The 25,799-nt window shown below is 39.2% G+C and overlaps 1 protein-coding gene across 1 annotated transcript in view; it reads left to right on the top strand.

Moving 5' to 3' along the window:
• Positions 1-22,221, top strand: part of LOC133522586 (WD and tetratricopeptide repeats protein 1) — a 32,435-nt gene extending 10,214 nt beyond the window's left edge. Inside the window, exons 6-15 of the mRNA XM_061857934.1 lie at positions 1,614-1,723; positions 2,985-3,107; positions 3,198-3,248; positions 10,564-10,703; positions 11,794-11,941; positions 12,466-12,562; positions 12,921-13,095; positions 15,729-15,897; positions 18,554-18,712; positions 20,806-22,221. Coding sequence (XP_061713918.1) covers positions 1,614-1,723; positions 2,985-3,107; positions 3,198-3,248; positions 10,564-10,703; positions 11,794-11,941; positions 12,466-12,562; positions 12,921-13,095; positions 15,729-15,897; positions 18,554-18,712 — 1,172 coding nt within the window. The 3' untranslated portion in view covers positions 20,806-22,221. The remainder of the gene's footprint in view (positions 1-1,613; positions 1,724-2,984; positions 3,108-3,197; positions 3,249-10,563; positions 10,704-11,793; positions 11,942-12,465; positions 12,563-12,920; positions 13,096-15,728; positions 15,898-18,553; positions 18,713-20,805) is intronic.
• Positions 22,222-25,799: the final 3,578 nt, after the last annotated feature.

Here is a 25,799-nt window from a genome sequence, read left to right as displayed (position 1 = left end):
ACTTACTACGCGCCCGGTGAGTACCCACATACATGTGTCCCTGTCAGCAGGTGCAGTCGGGCGGCACGCGCCGGCGACCCCGACGCCAACATCCCGCGCGCCGCCGTCACTTACTACGCGCCCGGTGAGTACCCACATACATGTGTCCCTGTCAGCAGGTGCAGTCGGGCGGCACGCGCCGGCGACCCCGACGCCAACATCCCGCGCGCCGCCGTCACTTACTACGCGCCCGGTGAGTACCCACATACATGTGTCCCTGTCAGCAGGTGCAGTCGGGCGGCACGCGCCGGCGACCCCGACGCCAACATCCCGCGCGCCGCCGTCACTTACTACGCGCCCGGTGAGTACCCACATACATGTGTCCCTGTCAGCAGGTGCAGTCGGGCGGCACGCGCCGGCGACCCCGACGCCAACATCCCGCGCGCCGCCGTCACTTACTACGCGCCCGGTGAGTACCCACATACATGTGTCCCTGTCAGCAGGTGCAGTCGGGCGGCACGCGCCGGCGACCCCGACGCCAACATCCCGCGCGCCGCCGTCACTTACTACGCGCCCGGTGAGTACCCACATACATGTGTCCCTGTCAGCAGGTGCAGTCGGGCGGCACGCGCCGGCGACCCCGACGCCAACATCCCGCGCGCCGCCGTCACTTACTACGCGCCCGGTGAGTACCCACATACATGTGTCCCTGTCAGCAGGTGCAGTCGGGCGGCACGCGCCGGCGACCCCGACGCCAACATCCCGCGCGCCGCCGTCACTTACTACGCGCCCGGTGAGTACCCACATACATGTGTCCCTGTCAGCAGGTGCAGTCGGGCGGCACGCGCCGGCGACCCCGACGCCAACATCCCGCGCGCCGCCGTCACTTACTACGCGCCCGGTGAGTACCCACATACATGTGTCCCTGTCAGCAGGTGCAGTCGGGCGGCACGCGCCGGCGACCCCGACGCCAACATCCCGCGCGCCGCCGTCACTTACTACGCGCCCGGTGAGTACCCACATACATGTGTCCCTGTCAGCAGGTGCAGTCGGGCGGCACGCGCCGGCGACCCCGACGCCAACATCCCGCGCGCCGCCGTCACTTACTACGCGCCCGGTGAGTACCCACATACATGTGTCCCTGTCAGCAGGTGCAGTCGGGCGGCACGCGCCGGCGACCCCGACGCCAACATCCCGCGCGCCGCCGTCACTTACTACGCGCCCGGTGAGTACCCACATACATGTGTCCCTGTCAGCAGGTGCAGTCGGGCGGCACGCGCCGGCGACCCCGACGCCAACATCCCGCGCGCCGCCGTCACTTACTACGCGCCCGGTGAGTACCCACATACATGTGTCCCTGTCAGCAGGTGCAGTCGGGCGGCACGCGCCGGCGACCCCGACGCCAACATCCCGCGCGCCGCCGTCACTTACTACGCGCCCGGTGAGTACCCACATACATGTGTCCCTGTCAGCAGGTGCAGTCGGGCGGCACGCGCCGGCGACCCCGACGCCAACATCATACTGCAGCACCGAATGAATTGTACCATAACATGATCCTACACCGGAATATGATCCTATTGTATATTACAGTGTTTGTTTTATAAATAAAAAAAAACTGAATCATTGTTGCTCAGGTCACCTGTCGATCGAGCCGAACGAGCACAACTTCCCCAAGAAAGCGACGACCTACGTCGCGTTCAGTCACGACGGCAACGAGTTGCTTGTCAACCTTGGATCAGAACAGGTACGAAAAAAAAAAAGATCTGTCAAAACGATCTTTTATCGCCGTCTGTACTTATTGTTGTACTTATTGTAGCAGACATCAAGACTTGAGTCTTTACCCACTTTAAGAGTAATAGAGGGCTTTCAGTCGAGTACCGCGTTTAGGCAATGAAGCTTGCTGAGTTGCTTAAGTAAGGTACGAGATTGAAAAGCTTGATTATATCACTATTGTATACAATACTTTTTCTAAGAGTAATCTTGAATATTTTTATTTTACTTTAAAACTTAAATAATCAATAAAAATAGGTAATTATCTTAGTAAACAAAGATTTAGAACCAAAGACATAAACGCGCGTTTAGTCATTTCTATGGGAGCGCGGCGGCACGAGATTGGTAATATGTTTTTATAGTTGACTACATCGTATCGAAAAGAATCTTATAGTTGAGTTGGGAGCCCACACGTGAAAAGTACGCAATTATAGTTTGGTATATAAAATCTTAATTCAATAATTTCCTAAACCAAAATGTTTGCACAAAAACTCACATTTTGGCTGTTCATTTATTTCGGCATTTATTTAACACAGGTGGCGCAGCAAACTACTGTTTTTTCGCGAAAAACATTTTTAGTTTCTGATTGTATGTGTATTAGTCTGTAAGATACTATAGCATTTGTTGCCTTAAAATAAATGATTTAGATATTTTTCATCACACTTGCTCGAAAAAGATCTTATTTCAAGCAGGTGTACTGAAGGACAAAGGCCTATATTGTTCCCGCGGGAGTTATGAATTGTGAAAAAAAAGCTATAACTGCCTAGAGAGTTATAACTTTTTTTTTAAATTATGTCACGAATTCATAGAAACCATGTAGTGTAAATGAGTTTTATTTTAAAAATACTGCCGTTAATAATTTAAGATGTTTGTATACGTTTAAAAATATTTAATTGGATTAATTTAATAGCACAGTTTAAAATATTTTTACATAATTTTCAATCGTGGCTGAATGCCGAATAGGTCTGTGCCCTCGATGCCTAACCTGTCAAAGAATGACAATATGGCGGACGAATGTTTGAAATGTCACCGTATTTAATTAAAATTTAGTTTTTTCTTCGCAAGTGTGATGAAAAACATTGTGTGTAACTCCGGGGTTAAGAATATTGCAACCTCGGGTCTTTAATGCCCTCCAGCCTCCGGCTGTCGGGAATCACCATCCTCGCTTCCAAAATTTCACTTACCCCCCTCGTTGCACAATGTACTATTGACGAACATTCCTTCGCGTCGCGCAGATCTACCTGTTCGACATCGAGCAGGGGCGGCGGCCGGTGCTGGTGGAGTCGTTCGTGATCACGCACAACCACGCGCACCGCGCGGGCGCGGGCTCGGCGCCGGGCGCGGGGCCGGGCGGGGGCGCGGGCGCGGGCGGGGGCGCGGGCGGGGGCGGGGGCGCGGGCGGGGGCGGGGGCGGGGGCGCCGGCCCGGCGCGCGCGCCCGGCCCCGAGCCCGCGCCGCCGCGCCCTCTCCCGGAACCTGTAAGGGCTCTAAAAGAACGGGTGAGTTTTTTTTCCTTAATAAAGTCTGGTACATTGTTTTTAACATATGTTTCGTCAAACATATTGTTTATTGGCGAATAATGCACTCATTTTCAATACACTTATTGTGACACAGAATTTTAAAGATATTTTCCTACTCCTCTACTGTTATCTGTCATTTATACATTCATTAACACGAATATAAGAACATACATAAAAGATTTCAAGAAAAGTCTATATTGTCTATTCCTCATAAAAGCTCTTGTGCTTTTATAAGCTATAATGTTACTGCGATTAATGGCTACCAACCTAACAAAATCAAAACGAATACAGTTTTAAACTAAGTGCATTGCTGACAACTTACAAAATATTCATTTGGTTGCATAGTAAAAACAATCACTTCATAAGTCAGAAACACGCATGTGACACCCGTAATATAACAACACTCATAGACTACGAAAACCGCTTAGCGTTGCTTGTTAGTTTCCGTGGGCTACGGTGGCCAAAATCGAGAAAAAACTGCCCAAAAATTTAATTTAGCAAGTAGCAAGTACCAGGGCCTCATGAGTTACGAGGAGGTGTCGCCGACCGGCCGGCCGCGGCCCGGGGCGGGCCGGGCGCGTAACAAGGTATGCTCGCGCGTCTTGGCTATATACTTTTGCTTTGTTTGCCTAAATTAAGATTTATTTTTGTTGACTCGTAGGAAAAGTATTGTATGCAACGTTGTATAAGTAGTTCAAAAATGCTCGTGGCGTATACTTTTATAACTCACGCCACTCGCCTTTTTTGACCCTTCTTATACAACTGTCGCATAAAATACTATATTAACATGCAAGCTATCGGTGCCATCATGTGGGTACTATTATTATTACTATTAAGTTTATGTTTTATATTTTTATCTGAGGGTATTACCTTACAACGAGAATTTGGATTTGTAGCAACGTAAATTTACTGCCATCTTTCGACACATACTTAAAACTTTTAGAACGCCATTTGACTTTGATCCGTATTCTTTCACTGATATGTGTTCAATTTGTTAAATATCAAAAAGTGGCGCCATCTTACCGGGCAATACCTAAAAGTTATGGCGCCATCGCTCGAAACGATGCTGTCTATACCTTTGGCCTGATCTAGTAGATGGCGCCACTTTTTGATATTTAAATAAATTTAACACATACTAGTAACATAACAAGGATCAAAGTCAAATGGCGTTCTAAACGTTTTAATTATGTGTCGAAAGATGGCAGTAAATTTACGTGGCTACAAAATTTTCTTTGACAATATACCTCTATTTCAAATTATCTTTAATTATAGTATGTATGGCTAACCGCTGCGCGCTCTCAGAATTCTCTCAGAAATGGTTGTAGAAAACTATTTCTTTCTGATTTAAATTTATTTTTTATTCTCTACGTTTCGACGCAAGCTAGCCTGCTCGTGTTCGGGTATAGCTGTGGTCCCAGCTAATTGCGATTTGTGTAAATACCCCGATCAAAAGTCTATGAAAAATTTGGGAGACAACAAATTCCAAGCCCACACCACACGTATATTACTTATTGTCAATAGCCTGACCCTTAAAACTCACAACATCCGCGCACGGATCTGAAGATAGATCCTGTGGCATTAACTTTCATGGGGATAATGATAATAGTACATTATGATACAAGTTGGTCATTACACACGAAGCGATAGAGTGCGCGCGAGCTGTAAGCGAGCGCGCACAATATTGCCTCGCTGTAATGACCAATGCATACGCGTTTCATACGACGTTTTTCAACACACTTGCGAGAAAAAAACAAAACTTATAAATTAGATTTTTTTTTTGTCAAAACAGTAAAAGTTTTTCAAAATGGTGACTTTAACATCGAATAATGCCGTGCTGGGCTTGTAGGCAATTATTCGCCAGTTCATTGAAGTAAGCTACTAACACGATTTCCAAGAAAGACTGGGGGTTTTTGCTGATTTTCCATTGAATAAAAGTTTCATATGCCACCAATTATTTTTCACCCGATTTTGGTGGTAAACGGCTATCGTTCTCGACTCTTGCCTCTTATAGTATTACTGGCAGCGTCAATTTTATGTGTTCTACATTTTCAATGCTTGAAAATGACATTTTCGTCAATATATGAACTAAAAACATGCATAACTGAAATACTAATACTACTGACAAATACGGAAAATGGCTAGCGCCTTATTTTTTTTTTACGAACGATTCCAATGCGCGCGCAAGGCAAAGGCGCGAACGAAATCGACAAACAGCCAATTGAAAAAATGTAAAAAAAGGTAATAATTTCGTATTTCTATTCGACGGATGGAGGTCAAATCGATAAAATGTTATGTTTATTCATTAATGTAATTTACGAGATAATTTAATCTATAAATTGTTTGGTGTGATGAAACCGCTTTGAACTAACATTTGAAACCTAATAGTTGGTTAAAAAATTTTTATTACTCGACCAAATTAAGAAGGCTCCGTTTCTATGCATATTATTAGCAATCAAATGCCTTCTTAACTCAGTCGGATAATATAATGAAAAAGCACGAGTATTTACAATATACTGAAAAAGCACGCGTGTTTAATATCTAGGATTATGAGCCAAAAATCGGTGGAATAAAAACGTGAGCAAGTGTGTTGAAAAATACATTTTACAGTACATATGGTGCTACTTTACCGCACTAGTGTGATAATTAGCTCATTACGTAACTATGTCGAAATTTTAAAGGGCCATATTGTACTGTAAAACGTTGTACGATACATGTGCGAATAGGTAATTCGCACTTGTATCGTAATGTACTACTATTCATTACATTGCAATTTACATTTTCCACCTCCAAAAAATGTTTTAATGTTGTACATATCAATGCACAAAGTATACCTGCTCATTACCCGGAACTTCTTGCCTCCTTCTCTTCCTGCAATGTTGACGCTATACTTATATCGGAAAGCTGGCTCAAACCATCTTTACCTTCTGTCCTATACCCATTGACCGGATATCGTTTGATACGGAATGACAGGACGGGCACTAGGGATGGTGAGGCTGGGACAGTTCGTGGTGGTGGTGTAGCTGTATACTTAAAAAGTGACTTGAGTTGTCAAGTGGTTGCGCAGTCCCCTACGGCCTACTCGAACTCGGCTGAGTACCTTTTCCTAGAGGTTGCTTTACATCATTCCAAAGTTCTCCTTGGCGTCTTTTATAGCCCCTCATCTCAAATTAATTATTTTGGTACCCTAGAGAAAACTCTAGAAGACCTCAGCCCGCAGTTCGATCATCGTATAATAATGGGTGACTTTAACACCTGTCTCAGGAAAAACGATTCCCGTGCCCTTAAACTGCAATCAATAGCTACTTCCCTAAACCTTAACATCTTGCCCCTCGCCCCTACCCATTTTCCTCATAACGGCCCTCCTTCCCTCTTAGATCTTATTTTGACGTCTTCTGCTGATTTAGTCGATTCTTATGGACAGTTTAATGCTGCTGGTTTCTCGTGTCACGATTTAATATACGCGTCCTTTAAAATTCGTCCTCCCAAACAAAGGCATAAGATCGTAATGCGTCGGGACCTTCGTAATATTGGTTTGCAGGCGCTCCATGATGACATAGGCAATGCCGATTGGTCTAGAATCAATTGTCTGGCGGACATCGACTTAAAGTTGGGGGCCTTTAGTGACACATTGCTTGCAATTTTTGATAAACACGCTCCGCTGAAGCCGATGCGGGTGAGGCATTTCCCAGCACCATGGCTTACACCAGATATCAAGTCACTCATGGCCAGGAGGAACAGTGCCCGGCTCAAGTATAGGGCAGCTCCTTCAGAGGAAAACCATCTCAGCTACATCAGGTTGCGAAACCGCTGCAACAAATCTTGCAGGGACGCTAGGCGCCGTTATATTCATAAATCCATTGATGAATGCCCCCCTTTCAAATTATGGAAGTTCTTGAGATCACTTGGAGTGGGCAAAGTTCCTCAGTGTTCCTCAGGCACTCTTAACCTGGACTCAATCAATCGGCATTTTAGCACATCCCCGGTGACATTAGATCCTTCCGTCAAGCATGCAACATTATCTTCTCTTGCCAATAACCTTCGCTCTGACTGTGACTCTACTTTTACTCTTGACAATATTTCTCCTCAAGAGGTTGTTACAATCTTAAAAAATATTAAAACGAAGGCTGTCGGTGAGGATCACCTTAGCCTGGATATGCTTATGCTCGTGGCGGATATAATTGCCCCTATCTTATCCGAAATTATAAATTTCTCCTTTTCCTCTGGTACATTCCCTGCTATGTGGAAACTTGCTCATGTTATCCCTCTTCCTAAAACATCTAATCCCACATCCTTTTCTCAATATCGACCCATCTCCATTCTCCCAGTTTTGTCTAAAATCATCGAACATTTTGTTAATCGTCGCCTCCTTTCACATCTCCACAAGCATAATTTGTTGAATCGGTTTCAGTCAGGTTTCCGCCCCGGGCATAGCACTGTCACGGCTTTGGTGAAGGTCACTGATGACATTCGTTTTAATATTGAGAATAAAAAGCTCACGGTCCTGGTACTTTTAGACTTCAGTAGTGCCTTTAATGCGGTGGATTTTGATATTCTCCTTCATATCCTTCGTACGTTAAATGTTTCTCCTGCAGCTTTGTCTTGGTTCCGTAACTATCTCTTTGGGAGGCGCCAGCGTGTCAAGGTTGACGACAAGGTCTCGGAGTGGTGTGACCTTTCTGCTGGTGTCCCCCAAGGAGGGATACTCTCTCCTCTCCTTTTCTCGATCTTCATTAATGGCATTACTGAGTCCTTAAATTGTAACTTCCACCTTTACGCGGATGATTTACAGATTTACGCAGCGGCTAGCATTGATGATTTTTCATCTTTAGTTGATAGAATAAATGGCGACCTTGAGTCAATTCGTTGCTGGGCGAATAAGTTTGGTTTGAAAGTTAATACAAAAAAATCGCAGGCAATTGTCATTGGTGGTCCTTATTTTGTGTCCAAATTGTCAGAGATGGTGGTACCCAAAGTGCGTTTTGATGGAACAATTATCCCTTTTTCTTCTACAGTTAAGAACTTGGGTATCATCATTGATCAAACCTTGTCCTGGTCAGCTCATGTTTCTGACATTAGCAATAAACTTTTTGCGTCTCTCCACTCACTAAGGCGTCTTCAAAATTTCCTTCCTCTTCAAACCAAAATAACTCTCGCATGTTCACTTTTACTCCCGTTGTTAGATTACGCTGATACTGCTTTCTTGGACCTTAGTGAGGAGTTACTGGACAAACTCGAGCGATTGCAAAATATTTGTATTCGATACATTTTCGGTCTACGTAAGTTTGATCATGTATCCCAGTTTCGATCTCAGCTTGGCTGGCTTCCGATTCGTCGTCGACGAGATGTGCATGTCCTATCATTGCTTTTCAATGTTCTATTTAATCCTGCTTCGCCACCTTACCTTTCCGAAAGGTTTAGTTATTTAGCTGCTGGTAGTGGTCATCGCCTTCGATCAAGCACCAATCTTTTACTCACGATTCCTTCCAATACGACGCGCACATACAAGAAATCCTTTACTGTCCATGCCGTCAAGTTATGGAACGAGATTCCGGTGTCCGTGAGGCAATCCCAATCTGTAGCATCACTCAAGGAGAAGCTTAAAAAATTGTGGCTTTCCGATACTTTGGTTACGACTTCCTAGTTCTTTGGAGTACTTCTACTTTTTTAATTTCCTTTACTTTTCTGGTTCGAATTCATATTTATTTATATTATATATTGAATATTTATTTATTTTTATTTATATATATATGTATGCATTATTTTATGGTTATTTTTCTATCTATGTATATTTGTATCAATGTGTATTCAAAACGTGCATTTCATTAATTTCAGTGATTGTACACTTTTGTTTGTGTTTGTCATTCATTCACCGTTACTTCTGTTTTACTCATTTCCTCAAAGGTTAACTGGAAGAGATCCCATACAGGGATAAGTTCGCCTTTGTTGTATTTAATTTACTCTGTAACTGTGTTTTTCGTGTTTTTATTTCTATGTACAATAAAGTATATACATACATACATACATACATATTCATATTTTGGTGCAATTATGTTCATTACAGAAAATGGCATAAAAAAATATTCAGTAGATACACAATATCCTGTTAGGGCATTGCAATTATCTTAATACATATATTACTAATGGTAACTATTTACAAATAATACACTAAAAATTTACAAATAAATAATATGTAAAATCTTAATTCATTGTATTATTTTACTTATGCATAATTGCATTACGTATTATTATTACAAGGCATATGTGACTGAATGATTACTTTATATACACACATAACATAAACCTTCTATAATGCCTTAAAACCCGTATATAATGGCCAACATTACGATACTATCTTGATACAGCAAATTTCTCATCTGTGAAAACGTTGTAATTGCTTCATTGCTACATCAACATCGGTTTCGTAATGACTGACATTCAAATATCGAACATCTTTGAAAAAAAAGCAATTCGATTCGACCTCTATTCTAATATCAGTCGAGATGCCTTTTTGTTCGACATGAAATGTAAATTGCATACAATTTTGACAAATCTCGCATGTTAGTTTGTATCGAATGATACGGAAATAGGCCTTCGATTCCAGTTTGTTTTTGAATTAAAAAAAAAACTACGAATGCGTGACATGCGTGAAAAAAGGTTTTCATTTACCGCCATTTGACATACAGTTTATCTTTTAATAAGTTATAAGTATAAAACGAGTTTGTTTTGTTGTTTTTAACGTAATTATAGCAAAAGTTTCGTTTAATATGAGGGATAAATATTTCGGCGACGCCGCCACATATCCGCGAGTTCCGCCAAAAGAGCAACGATGCATGCCCCAATGTTGAATGTAATTTGGATTAGTGATTATATCATAGAAAGTTTATAATATGTGTGTAGATAAAATAGTGTATGTAACTGTATACAATAAATAAAGATTATAGGACATTATTACACAAATTGACTAAGTCCCACAGTAAGCTCAATAAGGCTTGCATTGAGGGTACTTAGACAACGATATATATAATATATAAATATGTATAAATACTTAAATACATATAAAACACCCATGACTGAGGAACAAATATCCATGCTCATCACACGAATAAATGCCCTTACCAGGATTTGAACTCGGGACCATCAGCTTCGTAGGCAGGGTCACTACCCACTAGGCCAAACCGGTCGTCAAATAATAAGGCATTAAAACACGTGTGGCCTTTTAAGAAACTCACCTCGTTCGTATCTTAAACCCACACTCATGTTTTAATGCCTTTCATTATGTAGCAGTCACATAAAGTATTGTTTACAGGCAAACGAATTAGTGAACTCGGGCAACTACGCTGCCGCCGTGGAGCTGTACAACGCGGCGCTGGGCGCGTGCCCCGACCACGCCATCCTGCACTCCAACCGCGCCGCCGCGCTCATGCGGCGGGGCTGGTAGGTACTCTTTATATGCCACGTATGGTAAGCTGTCACTGTAGCCTATGGACGGCTGCAACACCAGAGATATTACACGCGCGTTGCCGACCCTTTAAAAACCTGTACACTCCGTTTTTGAAGAACCCCATACTGTAGCCCCTCGGGAAAACCTCGGGAGCTCATTCCGCAACTGGAGCGTCCGCGGGAGGATCGGAGGGTATACTGAAGTCATAGTGGAGGACATTTTCCTCTCTGGATGTCAATATTGTTGATAATATTTTGGCATAGTTTTTTTTTTTATACTACGTCGGTGGCAAACAAGCATACGGCCCGCCTGATGGTAAGCAGTCTCCACAGCCTATGTACGCCTGCAACTCCAGAGGAGTTACATGCGCGTTGCCGATCCTATACCCCTCGTTGAGCTCTGGCAACATTACTCACCGGCAGGAACACAACACTATGAGTAGGGTGTAGTGTTATTTGGCTGCTGTTTTCTGTAAGGTGGAGGTACTTCCCCAGTTGGGCTCTGCTCTAGATCTGGAATGACATCCACTGGCTGTGCCCTACCACACAAAGCGAGACGAAATTCACAATGCCCATACCCCTCTTTTGGACGTAGTTTAAGGACGTACCCGGGTCTAAAAGTTAAGATAAGTTAATATTTATTCAATAAAACGAATGCTAGTTTGATTTTTTCAATGGTAAGTATGCAATATATACTTAACCCTTTTCCAGGCCGCACCAATCAACAAGGTTTTCCCAAAAAAGCCAAATATATTCCAATTAATCCGGCTTTGATGATTCATTTGAAGACAAGTAACATTTCCTGAAAGTGCAATCTAATTTGAACCTTCAATCTGAATACTAAAGTTGAAATTGTAATGGCGCGCATGTGGTCGATAAATCGTACTATGCCTGGAAAAGGGTTAAGTCAAACATTTTTAATTCACTTTAAATTAAGTAACGTTAAAACAAATACCAAATGTCATTTTATTTTCTTTTGTTAAATATAATTTCTTAACCATACGTTAACTAATTTGTTGTATGTTTTATTTTACTGAATAGTAAATGCTCTCAGAATTTTAACTTGTTGTTATAATATACTCAGGTCCGGTGACACGTATGCAGCCATAAAGGATTGCTATCGAGCCATCAAATTGGACTCTGGGCACGTGAAGTCCCACTTCAGGCTCGCGAAGGGTCTGATGGACCTTAAGAGGGCGCGCGAAGCACACGAATGCTTACTTTACTTCAAGGTAAAACCCCTATAACTCTGTATATTTAGGTACGTATTTAAATAAAAGTAAACAAACAATTTGTAAATTTTCGGGTAGTTATAATATTTAGACCAAAAAAGAGATGGCGGGATGACCTCGACGCTTTTTGCAGAGACTGGCGGGAACATACTTCAAACCGTGATGAGTGGCGGAAAAAAGGGGAGGCCTTTGCCCAGCAGTGGGACAGAAAATAGGCTATTTAAAAAGAAAGAAAAAAAAATATTGGTTAACCAACCAAATACAAAACCGCCTGGATCTGTCACTGAACGACCTGACTTTGTTTACCTTTTTTTTAATACCTAAAGATACAGAGATAGAAAACCATAACATTGGTGTATTAGTGACATTTGGACATATAACTTTTAAAGGCCATACTTTTAATGCTGCTTTTGAAAGCAATCTGCACAAAAATGTAAAAGATCAAAACGGCGACCATTTTTGCGATTGATAATGTTTGGAATTCTGAAAGAATGGGAGGTTAATAGTAATGTGGCTATGTGCAGGACAAGTTCCCGCGGCATGCGTCGAGTCACGCAGTGTTTCTGCTGCAGAAGGACATTAATGTTGCTCTGGACACCGTCGAAACCCAAGCCGACGAAGGTATACCGCAATCTATACATTTAATAGTCCATTTTACTACTACAAAACAATACACTTGGTACAATATTGTTAAAAAAAATTACCACATTCATTCGTATTGCTTTTTGTTTTAACAAGGGTGTTGTCGCATTTTTTTCTTTACAGAGCAAAGTATTTTGATGAAATTTCGAATCTGAAAATTTGTTTATTGATATTGGCTGGAAGGATGGACTTTTTTAGTGATAATTTTGTGTGATTAATATTTGTTTAAATATATGTGGGTTCGAAAATATGTATAATATGGATATCCTAAAGTATTTGTTACGTTTCAATATTAAATGTTAAGGAACTGAAAATGAGAGATAATTTAATGTTGTAGCCCCTTCCGCAGCGCCGGGCGAGGCCGAAGAGAACCAGCCCACCAGCGTGCTGGAGCGCCAACTGCGGGCCGCGGCCCTCGACTACTCGCAGCGGTTCCTGGGACACTGCAACACCACCACTGACATCAAGGAAGCTAGCTTTCTGGGGCCCGATGCTAATTATATAGCTGCCGGGTGAGTTGCACACCAACTAAAACCAACCATTGAACCCCTCGCTACGCTCGTAGTAATTAAATTCCTCACAACTTAAGGTAAGCCTGAGTTTTCCTATGTTTAATGTCAAATACACATATTACACACGCACATATTCATACATACATACTCACATACATACACACATACCCTCACATAAACACTTTCACTTACATACAACTTACTGAGACCTTTATCTTATTTAATTTAGCTTTAACAATAATGTATTCTGTTAAAATGAGAACCGCACCATTTCGATACTTCTCTGAGATTCCCACGTGACAGGCTGAGCCTAGTGTGGGAATTAATGGACTGCTGCTTTTGTAATGCCAAATTCTTGAAATAAATATATTATTCTTATTCTATTCTTATTCTTAAATGAAAACGTATACAATAGTGATATAATCAAGCTTTTCAATCTCGTACCTTACTTAGGCATCTCAGCAAGCTTCGTTGCCAAAACTCGGTACTCGACTGATAAGCTTTCTATTATATCACGATTGTATTAAATACTATGGCAACCTTTTTAAATAAAAATTGTTTCAATTCCATAGCCCCTAACATTATTAGTTCCTCGATCCTCGATTTTTATACTTTGACAAGACTTTGCATATGTTGTATCACCTATTTATATTATTTTATTTCAATATTGCCTGTTTTTAGGGTTCTGTACCAAAAAGGTACAAAAGGAACCCTTATGGTGCGACTCTGTCCGTCCGTCCGTCCGTCCGTCTGTCACAACGCTAAATATCTTGAGAACCACTTAAGCTATAGGGAGCGTGCATGAACTGTAGGAGGCAGCACAGGAGCCGTCAGATTTTTGGCCCGAGGCGTAAATGTGATGTTTTTTGTTCCGATGTAGCCCACAAGATGGCAGAACCTACTATGCACAAGAAAACACGTGACGTGTACATGTGCATGTTTATGGTTCCGATTCAGGCCACAAGATGGCAGACCCTCCAACGCGAACCCTCGATGCGCGAGTTAAACGAACTCGCACTTGACCGGTTGTTTTTAGGGTTCCGTAGTCAACTAGGAACCCTTATAGTTTCGCCATGTCCGCTATCTGTCTGTCAGTCCGAGGCTTTGCTCCGTGGTCGCTAGTGCTAGAAAGCTGAAATTTGGCATGGATATATAAATCAATACAGCCGAAAAAGTCGTTCCATAAAATATAATATTTTTTTAGAGTATCTCCCCTACACGTAAAGTGGGGGTAATTTTTTTTTTTACTTCAACCCTACAGTGTGGGATATCGTTGGAAAGGTCTTTCAAAACTAATAGGGGTCTTCAACAAACATTTTTTGATAAAGTGAATATATTCGGAGATAATCGCTCCGAAAGAAAAAAAATGTGTCCCCCCCCCCTCTAACTTTTGAACCAGAGGTCAAAAAAATATGAAAAAAATCGCGGAAGCAGAGCTTAAGAAATATATTAAATGAAAACTATAGCGGACATGATCAGTTTAGCTGTTTTTGAGTTATCGCAAAAACTTTCCCCTTTATAGTAAAAAGACGTACATCCACAGTTCATCCCTTGGTTAACGATCTACTATACTTTAAGCTCCAGTTTAGCTTATTGTGACGGAAGAATAACTACGGAACACTACTTTGAGCATGGCCCGACATGCTCTTCGCCGGTTTTTTTACAATATTTGCACGCCTGCATGCAGACTGTATGCACGGATTTTTTTAATTATGCTACACCTTCTCATAACTGTGTTCTATGCAAATAAATTCTTTGAATCTTTGAGTATTAGAACTTGCCACCAAAAAAACGCCCTTTAACTCGTAGATACATAATGTATATCACATATATGCATATACCCCCTTATTCATAAAAGTGTACCACAGTTACGATGCCGCTGATCATCGTTTGTCCCTTTCCATTATACCAATACGTCGGAAAGGGACAAACGATGATCAGCGGTATCATAACTTTAGTACACGTTTATGAATAAGGGGGATAATGTTTAATAGTTTTACTAAAAAAAAGTCAGTCGGCGACTACGACTATTTAGGTTATTAGGAAACAATTCTCTTTGTATTTTTACCATGACGAAAATATGTTGCCATATTTTAAGGTCAAGCATTTTTTCAAGGCCGAAACTATGGTCGTGTTTTTCTTTCACTCTCACTGAGTAAGCGTGAGCGAGATGGATGTGCGTGTTCGGGACCGCGGATATCATATATTATATGTATTGGAATGTGAACTTGTTGTAAGTTTTAACAATAAAAAAAGTAATCGATGAGTTCCTACAAAAATAAAATTGCGCATTTTTAGAATCAATCTTCATATTATTTGCTTGTCTACATGAATTGTTACAAATTTTTAAAGTGCGTTTTGGATGAGCTATGAGCGTGATTTTTTTTCTATCGAACGAAACTCAAATCGGGATTCAAATTGATGAAGCCGCTAGAGACGATCCTCAAGATTACTAATTAAATTTTTGGCAACAGTATAGTGATCCAAAAATGCGGTACATTTTCTAAAAAAGCGGTACGATTTTTTTTAAAAAGCGGTACGATTTTCTAAAAAAGTGGTATGTTTTTTTTAAAGTGGTACGATTTTTCAAAAAATCCGCTTTTTGAACCTTAACTGCGTTTCTGTTGGAACAGGTCCGACGACGGCAGCATGTTCATCTGGTGCCGCCGCACCGGCAACATAGTGCGCTGCCTGCGCGGCGACGAGTCCATCGTGAACTGCGTGCAGCTGCACCCCGCCGCCTGCCTGCTGGCCACCAGCGGCATCGAGCCCTGCGTGCGGCTGTGGAGCCCGAGGCCCGAGGTACACACTCTACTTCACCAGATCTCCCGCTAGATGGCGCTGTACCGACCGATGTGATTCCTACATCGCGGTAACGATGAGTCGGCGTAGAATCCATAAGTAGTTTATCTAATGCCATTCATTAGTTTGATTTTACTTTAGAATCATCATGCCAAACCAATCCGATACCTGCTGCAGCAAGTACCCGATTGGTTAGGTATAATGAGTCTAATTCGAAATAAATAAATAAAATTAAAAGTTTAAAATAATTTACGACTAGTGGTGGGTTGTTGACGGTTTTCGCTTCAACGAAACGAAACGTTAACTTAGAAAACGTCAACTAGTTGATTTCCCCAACTAGGTTTTTGCTTTAACTGAAGAGAAAAAGGCATTCGCGTCAACGGAATCTAGTCAGTTGAATTGTCGATCAACGAAGTATCTTTCAATCAACGTCGACTAATTGCATCTCGTTTTCGAGCCCTTGCTGTTGCGTCTTTGCTTCTCGCTCGCACTGGCGTCAAAGCAATCGGGTTGAGTTGAATCAATGAATGAAAGGAATGTTGATCTCAACTATACTGCCATGCCATTAGCTTAGCGTTCCATTTCGATTACGTCTGTACGTTAAAGTCGTCAACTAGTTGAGTCTGTTCCACAAAACGTGTCGTTCGTTGACGAACTAAGAACGTTTTATCAACTAGTTCGTTGAATCAACGACCACCACTATTTACGACTGGTCTGTACCTATAGTGTAAATTTATTCGATTCGATGGCGTGACGTGACGTACGCGTTTTGCGTTAAGTCTCACTTTGTATGGGATACACACACACACACGCATTTTTTTTATACGCACACAGCTAGACCTTGAACACGCGTCACGCGCCGCTCCATACATTAGGATGATATTCTACCAGTCCAATTTCCATTGCGTCTCACTCTCTCATTAAGCAAAATGTTAGATGCATAACTTTAATTTAGTTTAAAATTTTGAGTGGTGCGGACCTCTACTGCTTACCATCAGGCGGGCCGTAAGCTTATTTGCCACCGACGTACTGTAAAAAAATGATGTGTTTCTGTTTGTTTTAGAGGCGTGTAGTCTTCTTTTAGCGATACGTATAATTGAACCTAAAAAAAATTAACTGTTTATTATAATAAAATTATAAAATTACAATTTTTACTTAGCATAATCTATTTATTATAGATTGTAAGCTAAGGAGTATGAAGCTTTATTTCTAAGTACATTATTATTACTTGATTAATATGGTATATGTAATGTGTATTTAATTGCTTTTAAACTTAAACTTATTTATTTAAGCAGTGTTTTTTTAAATATTAGTTTAAGCTTATGAGGTTTACCCTCGTCTAGGTTATCTATTATATGTATGGGAAGAATATTTAGGAATCTTTGCCCATAATAGTTGTAGCTACGAGGTATATTGAAATGTTTATTATTAAGAATAAGAATGATTTATTACAGTACTGTGTACATTCGTAGATGGTAATCCTGATACAATTTATTAGTTCCAACAGTTACCCATTTCGGGTATGCAATAATTAAATAACTTATGAACTAAACTTAAATAGCATGCAAAGATAATTAATTACATACCAATTAATGTTCAAAATATTCTTTTAAACTATAAAATGATTAAGTAACCAGTTTTTCAATATTTATCAGAACTCTAAGGTTAGTTGGCCTGTCATATCTATTCAGACTTCCCAAATTATGTCTATATTCTAATATTATGGCTAGTTTTATTTTATCATATACATCCATTATTCTGCATGTTGGAATAATTTACAGTAATTATATTTATATTTGACTTTGAGTGGTACAATGTATTTTAGGATTCTATATATACCATAGTATGTATGTATGTATATACTTTATTGTACATAGATATAAAAACACGAAAAACACAGTTACAGAGTAAATTAAATACAACAAAGGCGAACTTATCCCTGTATGGGATCTCTTCCAGTTAACCTTTGAGGAAATGAGTAAAACAGAAGTAACGGTGAATGAATGAGAAACATGATGATGATGATGATGTAGTTGATGAGTATTTTTTTTATTTTTTTTTATTTTATTGGTATTCAGGACAACAACAGCCGTAGATATACAATTTACATAGGTATTTTTACATAGTATTAGGCCAATAACAGTTATCCGTTGGGTGCAAAATAATATACAAATATAATTAGTTAAACAAAGTAATCATCAAAGTGAAACTGTGCAAGCCCACGCACAGTAACAGTAACAGTAGGTGATAATCAACATGAAAATTGAAGTTAGAGGTAGGTACACATGCTTGCATAAAGTTGATAGGTGTGCATTAACGTTAATAGTTGATTTAATTTATTTATATTGCTCTTGTAAATAATTTAAGTGATCACGCTTTTACCCAAAGATCACTATTTAGCGCTCCTGTAAAGTAACTGTTTTACTTACTACATGGGACCATCCCTTGCATAAGATACCAAAATTTGTATTATGCCAAGACGCCAATGATGAGTACTCCTACAGTATAATATAGGATTAACATTTACAACAGTATTTGGTTAATCTTTAGATTTAGAACCTATTAAAACCCAAAATAATTATTATATTCATCTTTTTTTGTTAAGTAATATATCTAATACGTCATTTTTATTTTAGTATGTAATATTTGTCTAAAGGACGGCGTAGAAGAGCCCCGCGTGGTGCTGGACCTGGGCTCGGCGGCGCACGAGAACCAGCGGCGCATGCGCAGCGACCCCTTCGAGGCCATGCTGCTCAACATCAGCTTCGCCGGCGCCGACCGCGACCTGCACTCGCCCGCCTGCCGCGCCAGCTAGGTGCGCAACTGTCTGCTAGATGGCGCTGTACCCGACGACAAGAATGCTACATCGCGCTAACGATGTGGCGATGTAGATTCCATAAGTAGTTGGAATACTCTCTCATGATATTTCTCGGGATGTTACAACCCGTAGTAGTGGTCAGGTTCGGTGTTTTAAGAGCCCGGTAACGGTTTTAGAGCAAAACTGTAATACAGTGTTGTCACATACAATTTTAGCGAAATGGTAGAACAGGGTGCAAAAATAGGTAGAAATGGGTGGAGTTTAAAATGAAAAATAGGTAGATCTGCCACTCAATAGAAGTACATTTTTATGATTAAAAATGTGTATAAAATGTTTTGAATTATTTACAAGTTTTTAATATTGTGACGTTAGTACACGTGTTTATTAAAGAAATTGAAACAAAAGTTAGGATTTCCATTGTTTGTAGGTAATAAACCTGCTAGTATAATCTGTTTCTTTGGCAAGCTTTCATTAAATCGAATCGAAATTCGGTAGAAATTAAGTAATGTTCCGTCACATGTATTGAGAATTGCTTACAATAGTTACAATTGTACCATTTTGAAAAATAGGTAAATTTCAAGCTGAGGGAGGTAGATAGGTAGAACGCAGGCAAAATAGGTAGATCTACCGAAAATTTGGTAGATGTGACGACACTGCTGTAATAGCACATTACGATATAAGTGCGAAAAATAGGAAATTCGAAACGAGTGGCGATAAATTAAAACGCGACCGAAGGGAGTGTTTTAAATCGACACGAGTTGCGAATTATCTATTCGCACATGTATCGTACAACGTTTTACAGTACATATGGCCCTTTAAATGTTTGACACAGTAACGTAATATGCTAATTTGCGCACTAGTGCGGTAAAGTGGCACCATATGTACTGTGAAATTTATATATTAAACCCCTTATTCATAAACTTGTACTAAAGTTACGATACCGCTAATAATCGTTTGTCCCTTTCCGAAATATTGGTATGATGGAAAGGGACAAACGATTATTAGCGTCATCGTAACTTTAGTACACGTTTATGAATAAGGGGGTTAGTCGTTGATATTGTACACCTTTTGTTACGTAATATCTAAATAACAAGTATTGGTTTCTATTAGCACGTCTTCTCATCTTGCCTTTTAATAATGAGGTCGCAAGAGTGGGTCCCCGGTAATAGGTGACGAGAAGGGACAGTTTAAAAAAACATCAAATAAAATTATGGTGGAAAATTATACAAAATGATATATAAGAACAGTTTCAGCAAATGTTGTAGATTGTTTAAGTATCAAAACTACGTTGAAATTAAGTCGATTTTCAGATAAATTGTGAATTGTTTTGAAGTAATTTCTGGAGAAAATTGATTTCGTCTAACTTTCATTTACACTACTTCAAATTTATAATGACAAAAATGTAGTTTAATAAAGTTGAAGTACAGGATATGTGTAATACAAATTTACCATTTTTAGCGGTCCAAACTTGACGAAATTTACAAATAAAATCGACAAAATCAGTGCTTTACGCGCGTTTACCTAAACGTCCATCAGAAAAAATATCACTACTAATTAAGTGACTCCGTTTTAAAAAAATTTTTTAATTAAAATGAAAGATACCGAGACGTGCTAATAGAAACCAGTACTTGTTATTTCTAATAGTTAGCAAAAGGTGTATAATTTCATCGACTAAATCTATGTAAGTATCAATTTGACATTTTTCCGACTAATATCGATAACGGCCTCTTAAGACCTCTTCGAGGCCATGTTTTTAACCGTAAAGTTATACGTTTAAAATAATAAAATAATAATAAATAAATATTATAGGACATTATTACACAAATTGACTAAGTCCCACAGTAAGCTCAATAAGGCTTGTGTTGAGGGTACTTAGACAACGATATATATAATATATAAATATTTATTAATACTTAAATACATAGAAAACACCCATGACTCAGGAACAAATATCCATGCTCATCACACGAATAAATGTCCTTACCAGGATTTGAACCCGGGACCATCGGCTTGACATAAACATAAGACAATAGTAGACTAGTAGAATAGTAGTAGCAATAGACATAAGTATTAATTGTTCTCATTTGCAGGTGCAACATGTGATAGCCGGCGGTAGCAACAAGAATCGCTCGGATTCCCTAACTTCGCCTAGCCAGCTGGAAATGTAAATAAATTATTCATTAAATGATACGCGCCCTCGCTTTCATTTCCCTTATAATACTCGACCAACTTTTTTTTTATACTACGTCGGTGGCAAACAAGCATACGGCCCGCCTGATGGTAAGCAGTCTCCGTAGCCTATGTACGCCTGCAACTCCAGAGGAGTCACATGCGCGTTGCCGACCCTAGCATTCCCCCCAAATGATTATAGTTCAATCATAACCAGAATTCATAATATAGTAGAAATAAATACATACATAAAAATTGAAGCTAGCCCGAATGTTATGGTGTTTTTGTTTTTAGTTTTTATGTATATGTATAACATATTTAAGGACTGTTAATTTTGGCATTCACTTCATGGTTTGTTATTGCATATATTGAGAAGATATGTCAGTAGCGTAGGTCCAATGTTACCTGGAAGACATCGCTTACAACGATAAGACCGCCGATTGCTACCTTTTGCAGTATCTGGTATATAAAAACTAAGTTGGTCGACTATTATAGCAAAAACTATATGTTCGTTTTCGTGTCAGGGTTGGTGCTAAGGTTTGAAAATGGAACTGAATTGTCATTTGCTGTATTATATTATAATTTATAAATGATATCATAGCATAGCGATGACACGTATGTATATTTGTTAGAACTAATTTATAATATCGTTGCTAAATTGGGCGGTAACAATTTTGCCAAAATAGTCCAATCTATAAAACCTGTAAACAATCTAGTAATATTACTGTGGATTTATTGTCAAGAATATAATCCTTGCTGATTGTACTAAAATGCTACTGGCTGAATACTTATGAGTATAATGCCAGGCGACAACTAAAACTCACTAATTACATAAAAATAACCAAAAACCAACCTTGTTTTGTTACTAATACGGTCCACTATGACTCTGAACTTGTGGTAGTATTTGACTGTTAGATCTCAAGATCAGACAGTTGGTCTGACTTATAGTCTGTATCTTTAGCTATTTAAAAAAAGGTAAACAAACAATTTGTACATTTTCGGGTAGTTTTAATATTTATTGGTTAACCAACCAAATACAAAACCACCTGGATCTGTCAGTGAACGACCTGACTTTAAACCTACATTATTTGATCATGTAATGTTTTCATCTACCCTCAACTGCCTTAAGGAGCCATTTGAGGGTAGATTTTGTTTACCTTTTTTTAAATACCTAAAGATACAGACTATAGAAAACAAAGTTATAATGATATTCCTTTTTGTACATATACAAAACATATTAAGGGTCCCCAGCAAGCTCGGTTCTCCATAAAAACGTAGCTACGTTCTCATTTTTAAACGACTAGCTAGATTGCTCGGAAACTTTGTAAGTACCAAGTATCTAGTCCTGTAGTTAGGTATAGTACTTTAGATACCATAGTTAAAACATACAGCAAATTTAAGATAGATAGATAGATAGAATACTCTTTATTGGCACACCTCAGTAAAAATATACGAGAAAAATAAACACTTGATTAAATTTAGAGGCAGACAACAGGCGGTCTTATCGCTAAGAAGCGATCTCTTCCAGACAACCTTTGGGTAGCGGAAATAGAGAAGTTAATCGATAAAGTAGGTGTTGCTAAACCGTTATGAAGCCTACATTAAGTTAAGTTTTTCGTACAAAACTTGTTTTTGCTCTATTTCGTTTTATAAACTTTTATATTTTTTTATTATAACGAGCCCATTGTGTCCCACTGCTGGGCAAAGGCCTCCCCCCTCTTCTCGGTTTTGAGCTACGACCGACCAGTCCCTCAAAAAGGAGTCTTAAGTTATCCCGCCATCGCCGACGAGGTCTGCCAGATCCCCGGTTTGACTCGTGGGGCACCCAATCCGTGGTTATCTTGGCCCACAAGTCATTCGGCATGCGGCAGACATGCCCAGCCCAGTCCCACTTTAACTATAAACTTGAGCTATATAAACTAATTACAGGACTAAATAAGTCAGTGCAAAGTTTCATTACGATACGACATGTAGTTTTAAAATGAGAACGAAACTCTGTTTGTATGGGAAGGTTTTTCGGTTTAACTTGCCGGGGACTCTTAAGCAGCGTAAAGTACATAATATTGTAGCCAAAAATATGACAGATGAAACAGATAAGGTACTAACTGGATTATTATTTTCGGATTGAAAGAAAAAAATATACATTAAAAAAAATTCTGTGGCCCTAGTGAAAAAGGGTACAAGTCTCTGGCAGCGCAGGTGTAAAGGGGTGTAAGTTCCACGTAACACTTATGCCCTTACACACCTAAACTGCCAGAGACTTGTACCCTTTTTCACTAGGGCCACAGAATTGAGGTTGCGACATGACGGATACATATACTATATCGTATGTGGTGCTATCCACTTCAGCTGTCAGAGCTACAATATTTTGAACTACGCGTCAAATTACTTTGCCCAATAGGATTGTGATATGGTCGAGGCATGGTGATTGACCAAAGAAAATTTGAAATAGAGGTGGATTGTGAAAGTAAATTTTGTAGCAACAGTAAATTTACTGCCATCTCTCGACTTTGATTAAAACTTTTAGAACGCCATTTGACTTTAAATCCTTATTATTTCACTGATATCAAAAAGTGGCGATAACCCAACGCGAAAGCCTACGGTCCGGCACGCTGGACGTTGCCAAACAGATCCCTGGCTCCAGGGGTTCAGGGTCATTGGGAGTGGAACTGTATCTAACAACAAATAACCCCCCCCCCCCCCTCCACCCAAAAACCGTTAGTGGCCCGCGCGAAAGCTTCTGAGGTGCAACATGGCCCTCAGGTAAAAAAGTTTGGAGACCTCTGTACTAGATCATAGGCTAAAAGGTATGGCTATGGCGGCATCGTTTCGAGCGATGACACCATAACCTTTGGCCTATACTCTATTTAACACATCAGTGAAAGGATAAGGATCAAAGTCAAATGGCGTTCTAAAAGTTTTAATAATGTGTCGAAAGATGGCAGTAAATTTACTGTGGCTACAAAGTGTACTTTGACAATCCACCTCTCTTTCAAATTCTCTTTGCCCATACTAAATAACTATAGTAAGTTATGATGTGTCAGTAAGGAGCTTATGATTCTGATGTGGATTTAGCCTTAAAAGGGTTATTACATCTTCGTTTTCGCTGGACTCTTTACAAGTCAGGTTTCTGTTTTACGAAATATAACACAATAAATGTTCACCCTAAATTAAAATTCAATACACTAATTATATCAAAAATATACAAAAAAATTAACTAAACAAAAATTCGATTTTGTTTTTTTTTTTTGTATTTTTTTAAGCACCCCGAGTTACAAAAGCAATTGTTTTATTTATGATTTGGAACCTTCTTTTATTCAATAAAAGCTTAAATAAAATTATACAACACCTCACGAGGTTAAAATATGTCAGTGTTCTAACATTCTGTGAAACATTAAGTGTGACTCCTATATTTAAAAGTGTTCGACGGAAACATTGATGTAATAACCCCATAAATCTGTGTAGTTTGACAGCAATTTTTTTTTATCTATCCTTAATATGGCGGCCGAAAAGTGTGATTTTTTGTGTCAGCGAATCCCTAAAATAATTGAAACAACTTTTTTTAACTAACAATGTTTTTGCTTATATTCATTTCGCAATGACAGTGACCTGAAACTGTACATACCTTTGTAACGTCGGTGAAAATGAATTGCACATAGCTGTTCTTATGATGACGAACATAATAGCATTGAGATTGAGCTCGTCAGAAATGTAACTAAGAGGAGTAGATGATTGAAATAAAGCCATGTTTTTATGAAATAAAATTTTGACAGAATTTGTTTCGTTACTAATTTTTTAATGACAGTAATTTACATCGTGGTTTGTTATCGTGTTTTATGGCTGCGTCATTTCATAAATGCGGAATCACGGAGTAAATATCTGGGATTAGGCATAAAAATAACACGATGACAATCAAAAGTCCGAGGTGTGATTGACCCTTTTTCTCAGTTAAATGTATTCCCTCAATATCTGTAAAATATGTTCAGACCTATTTCATATAAAAATAGTTTGATTTGATAATGCCTTTAGCTTATATTTTATATGAAATAGATCTTAATTAAGAAAGTAAGGTATATATTCTAAATTTCGATATAAATGTATCATATTAAATGTGTTAAATAGAATAACTAGCAAATTTATACTGTTTCAGTTGTACTCTAAATACATACATGATTTTAGATTAAATAAAAATACTTGGAAATATTTATGGGCATTTTCATTTATAATTTTAAGTCAAACCTTTTTTTTAACACGTCTAATTCTGGCGAAACATTAATTTGGTGTTCTGTGTTAGATTTTTGCTAGTAACTATTTGGTGGTACAATTCAAATGAAAATACCCATATTTTAATATAATAACCGCTCAACTCATTACATATAAGATTCATCGCTTACAAAACGGTAAGCTATATTTTTAGCGATATTGGAACCTTTCACAGATCACAACTTTATGAAGTCATGGATGAATCATTTGTGACATTATCTATGAAAAGGGACCTTATTGTCGATGGCGCTTACGCCGCACTGCGTAGCGCGGCGTTGTTTTATTTTTTATTTTATTTTATTTATTAAGTACAACCACATCGTATATATTACATATGTTACATCACAATAATCTTAAAGTACTTCACCTGATATAATACGACAATTATGGAGTACATAGCGTTGTCCAAGCATGATATTGGGAACGACATAAGAACTATGGGACATTACATTTTATAACATTAAATTTGTAAGACTTATAAAACAATTAACTACTATATGTACATTATTTACAATTTTACAAATAAATACTAATTCTAATATATAATTTAACACAGAATAATTTAATTTAATTTAAATTTGAAATTTGACACTAATTATTATTTTTGTTTCGGCAATATCTTAGATTTAAATGTGGCTAGACGGTCATGAAA

The sequence above is a fragment of the Cydia pomonella genome, chromosome 11 (assembly GCF_033807575.1).
Source record: "Cydia pomonella isolate Wapato2018A chromosome 11, ilCydPomo1, whole genome shotgun sequence".
Classification (NCBI taxonomy): Eukaryota; Metazoa; Arthropoda; class Insecta; order Lepidoptera; family Tortricidae; genus Cydia; species Cydia pomonella.
The sequence above is the reverse complement of the archived record's forward strand: the minus strand, read 5'-3'. Positions and strand labels throughout refer to the sequence as shown.